The sequence below is a fragment of the Molossus molossus genome, unplaced genomic scaffold (genome assembly GCF_014108415.1).
Source record: "Molossus molossus isolate mMolMol1 unplaced genomic scaffold, mMolMol1.p scaffold_m16_p_6, whole genome shotgun sequence".
Lineage (NCBI taxonomy): Eukaryota > Metazoa > Chordata > Mammalia > Chiroptera > Molossidae > Molossus > Molossus molossus.
This window is the reverse complement of record NW_023425399.1, coordinates 28,776,091-28,787,830: the sequence shown is the minus strand read 5'-3', so window position 1 is coordinate 28,787,830 and position 11,740 is coordinate 28,776,091. Positions and strand designations below refer to the sequence as shown.

Sequence of the window (11,740 nt, the reverse complement as noted above, 5' to 3'; positions counted from 1 at the left end):
TGCCATTTGAATCTTTTCCACTCCAGACATTTTGATCTTATGATGCATTTGAGAACTTGGAAAGCAATACCAGTTAAGCTGTAGCCAATTCGAAATTAGTTTAAAGGTTCAAATTTGAGACACCTAAATAGTTTCAGAATTAGCAATTTCTTTGATTTCCTTGATATAGGATTGATCTTTATGTGAAAGAAAAATCAGTTGCAAAAAACTAAACTGTAACAATTGTGTCACCTACATGAAGACTAAGTATTGCATACTGTAATTTGGGAAATTGTTCATGGGCCAATGCAGAAGAAATAAAAAGTATGGATAGTAACTTTGAAGAGTAGAATAACTAGTGAGATAAATGAAGCCCTCAACATTGATAGTGTTTTGAGTCTGATAGTAGAACAATTGTGAAATTTCTCAGGCGAATACTTACAATATTTTCATTAAATGATCAGACTTTTATCCAAGTCATAATGAATATTTCTGGGAGAAGAATCAGCCCAAAACAGACCTAGTGGCATCCTGTGAATATGTATACTACCTCTGTCATTTCGGTAGGATTTAGGGAATGAGCATGGATTAGGTCCATCAAGTTGATCTATGAACATTAGGCAAGTAATTGCTTGACTAAATGGTGATTACAGGTAAATAAAGATCTATAATAAACATTTGAAGGAAGTAATCTCATATGAAAGAAATTCATCACTGGAGTATGAGTTACAGCAGAGGAATGAAATAAGCTCCAAGCTATTAGGAAATGTACAACAGTATACAATTAGTATACAATTAGGAGAAAATTTTAATTCTTTAAGAAATGTGGGGTTAAAACGAGTGCCATCAAAAAAAACATTGCATCCTGTTGCCTATTTTTTTTTTTTTAGCAAAGTAGGCACTTAATAATTTATTTATTAACTGAATGGATGACATTGTCAGAAATGTCCTGGGATCTAATCCAAGCTCAGATATCAAACGTGGTCATGAAAAATCCGCTTTATAAAACTAGAAGTTGTCTAAAGCTAGAGCTCCTGTAATCCAACAGCCTCCTCAGCAGGCTCATTCCAACCAATTTACAACTCAGGCTATCTCTATTAGGCGTCCTTCCACATTCCCTACAAAAGTGGTTCTTTTTAAGTTCCAGTATCTCACTGATTTTAATGAATCTGATAATAGTTTGTATGTTAATGGTTAGCCAGCTGGAAAAATAACAGTTTAACTCAGGTACCTAGCAAATGCTGATCAATTTTTCTGGGACCATCAAAGGAGAGAAAAGAAAAATAAAACCTTTTTTTTTTTTTTTTTTTGCGGGGGGGGGGCAATTTATTTTTCTTTTCAGAAAATAAAAGTCTACAACTTTGGCAGAGGCTCTTTCTAGCTTTCAGAAAGTTCCTTCAAATTTTAATTTGCATACAAATAACCTGGGGGGGGGGGGGGATCTCGTTAGGCAGATTTGATTGGCAGGTCCTGAGACTGCAATTCTGACAGCTCCCAGGTGATGCAGCTGGTTTGTACACCCTACTTTGCGTTGCCAAAGATATAAATTCTCAACCAACGTAAGTCACCTAATTCTCGCTTGCAACTTCAAAATGTGACGCAAGTGTGCTTGTTTTGCAACAAAAGAAAATTTCCACAAAACATCTGGCTTGCGAATTTTCCTCACGTTCGAACGGGAAAAAGGCAATTCAGAGCTGCAGCTCCAGCCCTTACACGTGGTTGTCCTAACCGGGCTTCGGGGCCAAGGTGCGGTCTTTCACCACGGGCCAGTCTGCGTCGCCGCTCGCAGCGGCTCGGGTCAGGCAAAAGCGCGGACCACCGGAGCCCGGGGGTCCCCGGCGACCCGGCCCCCGACACTGCCCCTTTCCACGAACGCAGGGCCGACCCGCCCGCGCGCGGCCGCCGATTGGCCGGGAGGGCGTCGGGCGTGACGTCAGGCCCCGCGCCGCCGTCCCTCCGGCTCCGCCCCGCGGGGTGGCCTGGCGGTTTGGTCTGGAGCAGCTGAAACCGGTTTGAGCACAGCCGCTTTCTGCCGCCGAGCGCCGCCGCGGGCCACCTTGGGGAGCGCTGGCGAGGCGCGGACGGCCGGAGCCCGGCTTCTCGGCCCGCGGCAGTCGCTCTCCGGTGCGGCGGCGGGTCCGGCGGACCCGCGGACCCGGCAGGTGAGACGGACAGCCGGGCGTGCCGGGCGCTGGGTGCGGGGCCCGGGGCGGCCGCTCACGTGGCAGCCGAGCTGTCAGGGCGGCGCGTCCCCGGGACGCGGCGGGGCGGGGTGCGCCGGGACCGGCGGCGGGCCGAGGGGTGGGCAGTGCCCCCCAGCCCGGGCGGGGCACTGCCTGCCGGGGGAACAGCGGCCTGGACGTTCGCTCCGGTAAGTCTCTGGGTAACATCTTTAATCGACTTTTATTGTTTGCTGCCACGTTTCCGCTGGGCTGCATGGGGCTTAGTTCCTCTCTGACAAGTTGGAGAAGTATACTCGATATACCAGAACCAGAGAGCCTAGGACCGCCGCGAGTATACGAAGGACCAAGGGAGGGAACGGGGAAACAAGAATGCAGCTGAAGCTTCGGTGTACCCCAGCCCACAGCCTGCCCCTGCCCCTCACCACTCTCGTCATCTAGCCCTAAGTCGGCGTGTTTTGACAACTGCTTATTTTCCGAAATTGCCTAACCTCGTAGTCTAGGGCACGCTTGGATAATTCAGTTATTCCAAGAAACCAAAGTGCCTTACTCTCCTAGGAAAAGGTTCCAGGAATAGACATCAGTGCCCTGGATACAATTTTAAGACAGCAGCGCCCTTCTCGCCAAATCCTACTTTTTCCAGAGCTCTTTAGTTTGCCTTGAGTTCTGGGAGAGCGCCTCAGTCAATTAGGCGCTTCATCAATCCCTCCTCCTACCCCAGGGCCCTGTTCTGAAGGGGAGTCTGCCATGAATTGTAGAGAATTCTTTCACCTTGAGGCAGCTGTGGAGTCTGATGTAGCACCAGCAGAGGGGAACTATGCAGGATGTTTGGACCTGATGATGTCTGCTTTCTACTTTTCTTTCACCCTCCCCATTTCTCCTCAGTTCCTGCCCACTACTCCTCCTCTTCATGTTTCTCCCTCTTGTTACATTTCTGACAGTTGTGACTTAGCTAAAAAGTAAATACAAGCTATCAGTACTTTTCCCGACTCCTAATGTTCTGGCTACAAATAACACAAAATAAACAGGTAAAACTGCCCATGGCCCTATCTGTTCTTGATTTAAAAGCGAGGGGGAGCCCTGGCTGGGTGGTAGCTCAGTTGGTTAGATATGCCATAGTTGTGGGTTTAATCTCCAGTCAGCGCACATACAAGAAGCAACCAATGAATGTTTAAATACGTGGAACAACAAACTGATGTTTCTATCTCTGAAAAAAATCAGTTAAAAAAAAAAAGAACTAGGGAGAACCGATATTTTAGATAAAATAAGACTTAGGAAAGTTGGATTCAAAGAAATTATGACCACAAAAGAAATCCCGCAGTTGCAGACTGAAATTTGTATGTCCAAAAAATAGATTGATGAATCAAATCTTTATGTATAACTTAACCAGGAAAAATATATGAAATACATATGAAAATAATGTCAAGATAACATGAAATGGAAAACATTTGGAAAAACTTTACTGCATTGTTTAGAAAGTGATTAAAGACTTAACTCGGCTTAATGAAATCCAGAAATGCTTTCTTAATAAAAATCCATTCATGTCTGCATACATTTGATTAAAATGTTGGTTCAAAGTATAATGGGGTTACAGTAGTGGGGTCAGAATGATCCTCCACCAGCATCTCCAGAAATTAACTCAGGAAAATATAGGCATTTTATTTATTCTTTCTTACAGGCAGTTAGGAGACTCAAAGCTGTTGGCCTCTAGGAAAGAACAATGAGAATTGGAAACAGCTTTTTCTTTGAAAAAATTTTGGGGAAAACAGTGAGAGATGTTCTTTTTGGCCAGAGAAACACGGTTTAGCTAAAAATATTTATGACTTCAATTTAGCTCTAAACTAAATGTTCCTGTACCTCGGTTTGCTTAAATCTCCATTTTGTCCCCTAAGCCGGTATACTAGTAAGGTCATGTATTGGAATAGTTTCTTTGACTAAAAGAAGAGAGTAAAATTTATTTTGCCAGGTGGTGTAAACTCAGAAATATTTTAAAATGTAAATTACAGTGTCATATTTTGCTAGTTGTGTCTTTTTAAAAAAAATAAAAATAGTATTAAATGTTTCTCAAAATCTCAGATGAGAATGCTATTCAATAATTACCTTCAAAAAGAATGAAATGGAAGTTATATTTAAAAACAAAAACCTACCTCAGAAACCATAATCTGTATGTGAGGTAGTGAGTTGGTTAAATTACATATACAGTCAGCTCATGTATGTAGCATTTTTCATCTTATTTGTGTATATTTGGAAGACCTACCCCTGTGAAGATTTTGTGGGTTTTTTTTTTTTTTTTTTTTGGTTTGGAAGAAGAGGAAGTATTGTTGGGTGTGTACATTTTGCATTTCACCCCAGAACAGTATTTTACTTCGTCACCACTGTTTTGGTGATAGCTGGGTACTTCAGTCCTGCACCAGAATTTTGGCTTCTGTCCACAGGCAAGTAAACTGCTGTAGCAGCAGCTCTCCTTGGCTTTTATTTGGCATGGTATTAATCTGGGGTAGTGGGGTGGTAATTAAACCAAATTATATGACTTTTGGCAATTCAAGTGGAAGATGATGCTTTGTTGACATTTGGGGAGGTTTTTTTATGGGTTTATCTTTGTGCTTTTATAGCTTTGTAAAGTACATTTGCTACAGCCGTTACTATAGCCACTCTTACTGCAACCTTACAAATAAAAAACTCAATTTTAATAATTGATTTTCTTTTTATTAAATTAAATTTATATAATTTCCTATTTAATGCAGTAGAAATTTAGAGATGATTTAGTATCAGTTGTTGAATTTAATGCATACGAATAATTACATCTGATTTTCCTAAACTTGGTTAAAATCGTTATTTAAAATTGATCAACTAAAAGTTGAGTTCTATGTAATTATGTGGACAAGATTGTCCATGGTGGAGAACTGTGGTAGTAAACACTGGGTGAAAGTACAAGTTCTCGGTTGAGATTAAGGTTGGTTATTCAGCATTTTTACTGGATGATGGGGTTTTTTACTGTCTCTCTAAATTAATTCAGTAACTTAAAAGCTGAGCTTTTTTGTTAGCCTTAAGGTTTCTGTCTAATATAAATTTAAATGGAAGATTGCAGTGCTTCAACAAGCCATTTTATTAATTAGAAAAGGAAATATTTGTACTCAAGGTTATATATTCAGATTCATATCATATGTCATGTTAAAAGAGAACTATTAAGGTATTTGGATAATAATAGGATATTTGGGGGGGTTAACAATCGAGGTATTTTTAGATTTAGGACATTCTTTGGTAGTGCTAGAACTGGATGTATGTACTTTAAATAGATCATGTTTGCTCTTAGAAAGTAGACTAGGTATTTTAGAAGTGATTTTGGTCAAGGACAGATTTTTCTCCAGTGCAGAGTCTTAGGTTTTCTAACTGAAATGGTTGAGTTGCCAAATAGGGAAGACTTAATCTAAATAACACGAAACCACATTGACTGATGGTCTTACTTATATATATTCAGCACTTACATTTTATAATTGATGTAAATGAGATGATAATGTAGTTTATAGCTAACACTGAACCTGGACCCTTTAAAAAAATTTTAAATTTATTTATTGATTTTTTTTTTTAATAGAGGAAGGGAGGGAGGGGGAGAGATATTTGAGAGAGAGAGAGATATTTGTTGTTCTACTTATTTATAACCAATATATTCATTGGTTGATTCTTGTATGTGCCCTGACTGGGGATGGAAACTGCAACTCTGGTGCAGTGGGATGATGCTCCAACCAGCTGAGTCATCCAGCCAGGGTGAGCGTGGACTCTTGATCCCCATAGCAGCCCCCTGTGGATAGATATTAAAGATCAAGTTTCTCATTCTCAGCCCTGTTGATATTTGGAGTTGGATAGTTATGTGTGGAGAGCTATTCTGTGCATTCAGTGGTGTTTAGCAACACTCCTGGCCTCTACTCACTAGATGCCATGAGCATCTCCCCTGATTGATTGTGGCAACCAGAAATGTCTCCTGATACTGCAAAATACTCTTGGAGAACTAAATTCCCTCCAGTGAGATTGGGGTACAAAAATTTGGGGGGAGTATTGGAGAAGTTATGTAGAGTATGATGTGTCCTTGTGTGGCATATATGTCCTTTCTCCTCTTCTCTTTTCACCTGAGGATCTGCTTATTGATTTTAGAAAGAGAGGAAAGGAGAGAGAGAAACATCGATGTCAAAGTGAGAAACATCTATGGGTTGCCTTCCAATTGTGCCCTGACTGGGGATTGAACCCGCAGCCTGGGTACATGCCCTGACAAGGAATCAAACCCACAATCTTTTGGTGTATGGGATGATACCCCAATCAATTGAGCCACCTGGCTAAGGCATGTTCGTTCGTTCGTTCTTTTTTAAATTTTTTTGTTAATCATCACCCAAGGATATTTTTCCATTGATTTTTAGAGAGATTTGAAGGGAGGAAAGAAGAAAGAGAGAGAGAAACATTGATATGAGAGAAACACATTGTTGGTTGCCTCCCGCACAACCCTGATCTGGGCCAGGGATCGAACCTGCAAACCAGGTATGTGCACTTGACTAGGAATCGAACCCATGACCCTTCAAGCCACAGGCTGACACTCTAACCACTGAGCCAAACCGGCCAGGGCGTCATGTTCTTTCTGTATAACCTTGAGAATTGATATTGTATATTTTAAAAGAAATCTAGTTTCTATCTTCCCTCAGGTACTTAAATTAGGGGATTGTAAACATTGGTTTGGCTGGGGAAGACAGTGAAGAAGTGAAAATTCAGAGAGAAAATGTGGATAGGCAATAAAAGACATCAACGGTTTAGGGTTTTGATTTCTATAAATAATTGAAGTGATTCCAAGAATACTGAGGAAGAATATTCTAAATGACATAAAATGTATTACTGGAAAGAGATTTAGAAGCCAAAATACAGGTAAGATAATTAGGGTTATGAATGAAGTTCAAACTTTAAAAAGAAAGGCATATTATGTGAGATCAAATTAGGATTTGGTAATAAATTGTAAACTTGAGAGTATAAATTTAAGTCCGCTGAACTGGACTTGATGGTCCTAAGGATAATAAAGAGAAAATCTGAAAAGAGTGATTTGTCGGGGAAGGTTTTTGTTTGTTTGTCATTAATTACTAAGAAGCACATTCTCAAACTTGTTGCAGAACATGACTTGTTTGTTTCATTGGGTGATATTTTGTTCTTTGGTGGTTTTCTTGTTATTCAAGTTGAAACCTTTTTGTGAAGGTACAAATCCTCTCTTGAGCTAAGCCTTTTTCTATCTATAACGTTTGTTTGTTTTTCCTCCTACCATAACATGGCCTGGTCCGGAAAGATAGGTTGAGTTCAGAACAGCTGGTTATCAGAAGAGAAAGTATATGACAAGAGAATCTTGCATCCTTAAAAAAATTTGTGTTGCGGGGTGGGGAGGGGGTGGGCACACTGGTTTTGCAGTTTTTATGGTCCATACATTCTTGTAGAACAGGTTTGTAAACATTACAGGCCCTAAAACTTGCTAGGTACTTACTAAGTAATTCAGTCTCTTTCAGTGGTGGGGAACATCTGGCTCATGGGCCTTACAGTGCCTGAGAAATCAATACCAGCAAACATCACATGATTCTCCAATTTAGCCTGACCAAATATAAATATAGCTGGCTAATTTTTAAGTTGATAATTTTGTATGGCCCTTGGCAGAAAAAAGGCTCCCCACTCCTGAAAGGTCTCTGACATCTTTTGCTCACCATTAAGATTCATTTTTGTTTTTGTGGAGCTGTCTAGAGCTAATATTTTCATATACTGTAAGTGACATCTTCTCTTTTTCTTTCTAGCACATCATCCTAAAATAAATCCGTCAGAATGACACCTTCTCAGGTTACCTTTGAAATAAGAGGAACTCTGTTTCCAGGTATTGTAAATGAGCATTTTTCTTATCTGGCTTATCTTTTTCTTATTTATTTTTCTTAATCCTCACCCAAGGATATTTTTTCATTGATTTTTCAGATAGGGAGGGAAGGAGGGAGGAAGGGAGGGAGGAACAGATAAAGGGAGAAAGAGAAAGAAACATAGATGTAAGAGAGACACATTGGTTGCCTGTGAAACTGAGGTACATGCCCTTCACCAGAATCAATCCACAACTCTTTAGTCCTCAGGCTGACACTCTAAATGCGGAGCCAAACCAGCCAGGGCTGTTACCTCCTTGTTTAATATACACTGACTATACTGGCCAGTTCCTCAAATCTGTTGCTCTCTAGAACCATTGGGACTTTCTCAGAGTATTTTCTCTGCCTAGATCTGTGTGCCCTCCTTAACTCTCTTTACTGCAGTCTCCCACTTTCAACTAGGTTAAGGTCCCTGTGAAATTAAATATTCCTGGAATTGTATGAGTAATTTTGTTTGTGGCTAGATTATAAACACTATAAAAATGTTACTTTGTCTTATTCATGCTGAATTCCTGTATCTCACACAATGCCTGGCTCAGAGCAAAGGTAAATATATGTTATAGGAATGAATAAATGATTGATTCACTTTATATATCTAGCATCCTTGTTTTAGGAGCATTCACAGCAGTTGATGTGTGCCTAAGTGCAAATTCTTAGCCAAGATGGTCTGGGCAAGATTCTACTGATTGAAGGTTGCTAGTCAGCTGATGGGTTGGCTCCCTTGGGTCAAGTGCTTACCTCCAGTCCAATGTACAGCCTTCTCTGGAAGAAGACTGCAGAACTATATCTTACCCTTTTAGAGAGTTGTACAAAGGCAGTTTAGCTAGAAGGAGCTGGCATGTCAGGTAAAAAGACTGACCACACAATGCGCCATAGAAGGGTCAGATTGGCAAGAGGGGACTCTCATTTTCAGGGCCTAGACGGAAGATAATGGTGGGTATGAATGCAAATGAATATGTAGGTGGGAAAGAGATGATGTAGAGGAACAGGGAGGGGATGTTGGGAAGACCCCCACCTCCCCCAACTCTCTCCTTGATGTCCTCGCCAAAGAAGGAGCAGGTGTCCTCTGCTGAATGTTGAGAGAGTGAGGAGTGCAGAGAGGGGTGAGATTAGAGGAAGAAGTGAAAAGAATATGTGGGGGTGCTGTTTGCAAATTCCCTCAAAGTCTTTATCATCTTTTATAAATAAAAACGATCTAAAGAGATTTGTCTGTTCTAGTAAAAAGTTTCCCCTTTTCCCTCATAGAAGCCATCTTCAAAGGCAATTAGTAGAAAGACAAAGTACCATTGCAGGAGAGAACTGGTAAAATGCAGGAGCATTTAGGAGGAAACAGTGAACCACCAACTGATTGCCTAAGATGTACTCTTTCCATTTTGGGGCAAAGAGTAGCTGCTGTTTTGTGTGGGGTTATGACTCCATGGAAAGGTTGAATGAGACTTTCCTTTCTAAAGAAAGTGTAATGGGCTTGAGTTAGTGATTTTATGGTAATCTGTACTTCGAGCTAGGAGCCACAGCATATGCTATAATATGCATATCAACATTTACAATCTTGGGAATGAATATTTGTGCCTTATATTTAGCAATAGTGTTTATCCTTATTTTATTTTTTTTGGTATGTGCCCCCAGCGGGAACCGAACCTGGGACTCTCTGGTCCGTAGGCCGAAGCTCCAACTACTGAGCCACACCGGCCAGGGCAGTGTTTATCCTTAAAAAAAAAAAGTCAGAGAAGTTGTGGTAACCTAAGTTCATCGTAAAAAATCTGTTTACTTGAAAGGATTTAAGTATTTGAAATACTTTGACATGAGTTCTTCATACACAATCACCCTGTGCTTTACGCAAATGTATTTAGAACTCTGAAAACTGAATTACTCTTATACCTAGAATTTTATTAAGTTTTATAGTCCATGCTTACAAAATGCCCGTGCAGGCTAAATAAACTATAATTCTAGTTTTACCAGAGTAGTGCCTAAAGCTGGAAACCAAGCTAAGTGCAGAATGTGGAGGAATTTGTCTTGAACTTTATTATTTGGGGTCAGTTCATTATCTTTTTCTTTATGAATTTTAAATATATTAATTCAGAATATATTAATATAAGTCAAAGACTTCTGCATATTTATATCCAGGAAGGTGTAGACTTTTGCTAAATATATGAAATTTAGCAAATATAGATAATTATATGTTGGTTCGTCTGTTGATGAGAATTATTCTGATGAAACAATAATCATTTTTATAAGGGGTACTAGATTTTTCAATGTCTTTTTTTTTTTGAGGATTATTATTCTTGTTACATTGCTCCTGTCCGCTGATAATTTTCTTGATATTTAACATGTTAATAGCCATTGTTTGAGTTTCTGGAAAATATCAATTGCTATTTCTTTTTCTTTTTTTGAAGGATGAAATTAAGAACTACTTTTATTTTATTTATTTATTATTTTTTTATCCTCACCCGAGGACATTTTTCCATTTTTTGTTCAGGTAGAGTGGGAGAGAGAAAGAGGGAGAGAAAGAGAGAGAGAGAGAGAGAGGAAGAGAGAGAGAAACATCGACGTAAAAGGGACACATTGAGTGGCTGCCACCCGCACGACCAACCAGGGCCAGGGACAAACTGCAACCAAGGTACACGCCCTTAGTGGGAACCGAACCCAGGTCTCTCGGGACCGCAGGCTGATGCTCTAACCGCTGAGCCAAACCTGCCAGGGCAATTGCTATTTCTTTAGAATACTTGCGTGCATTTAGCCATTGCATTTTAAATTGGAGGTGCTTTGAAGGCAGGGACTATGGTATGATTACTTAGTCTTCTTAGTGCTTTTTATTGACTCAGTAAGTAGTTGAACAAATGAAGAAAAGTTCATCCTTCCATATCCCTTTACATCCCTTCTTGTCTTTGGCTTTGGTTCTACAGAGGGTGTGTCAAGTTAATGCAGGTGCTTGTATGGTACCTGAGTCCATACAAATATCTGGTGGAACTAATGAACTGACTACTCTCTTCTTGCTCTCTCCAACTAAAAATGTAAACTTGCCTATTTATGCTGCTGTAACTGGTGTTCTGTTTCTTTAGGAGAAGTTTTTGCAATATGTGGTAGCTGTGATGCTTTGGGAAACTGGAATCCTCAAAATGCTGTGGCTCTTCTTCCAGAGAACGAGACAGGTGAAAGGTAAGCATGGAAATGTCAGGTTACAGAATAATTTTAATATTCAGATGATAAACTAGGGGACTTCTAAGATAGCTTAGTATATTTTTTCTTTTAATTTTAATATTTCTAAGAATTATCACATGCACATGGATAAAGAGTGAAATAGTTTACAACGTGTTGTGAGGAAAAAGTTTGTTCCTCAATTTCCACCTCTCAAACAACCACTTTTAACTCTTAGTTGGTTCTTCTGGTACTTACCACCACATTTCTAAGTAATAGGCTTATATTGCTATTTCTTTCTTTTTTTAATCTTCACCCGAGGATATTTTTCTATTTATTTTCAGGTAGAGTGGGAGAGAGGGAGAGAGAAACATCGATGTGAGAGAGACACATTGACTGGTTGCCTCCTGCACAACCCTGACCAGGGCTGGGGATGAACCACAACCAAGATAAGTGCCCTTGTCTGGAATCAAACCCACAACTTGTTGGTCTGTGGGCCAACACTGTAACTGCTGAGCCAAACCGGCC

General features: G+C 40.1%; 1 protein-coding gene across 4 annotated transcripts in view; it reads left to right on the top strand.

Annotated features, from left to right (window-relative positions):
- Nucleotides 1-2,097: 2,097 nt before the first annotated feature.
- The window catches only part of GPCPD1 (glycerophosphocholine phosphodiesterase 1), a 56,843-nt gene continuing 47,200 nt past the window's right edge, over nucleotides 2,098-11,740 (top strand). The window contains exons 1-3 of one of the 4 annotated variants that reach the window (XM_036244418.1): nucleotides 2,098-2,141; nucleotides 7,967-8,043; nucleotides 11,137-11,233. In XM_036244418.1, coding sequence (XP_036100311.1) covers nucleotides 7,995-8,043; nucleotides 11,137-11,233 — 146 coding nt within the window. In that variant the 5' untranslated portion in view covers nucleotides 2,098-2,141; nucleotides 7,967-7,994. Of the gene's footprint in view, nucleotides 2,142-2,305; nucleotides 2,351-4,568; nucleotides 4,595-7,966; nucleotides 8,044-11,136; nucleotides 11,234-11,740 lie in introns of those variants that run through there. The other 3 variants (XM_036244421.1, XM_036244419.1, XM_036244420.1) reach the window with 3 other exon arrangements.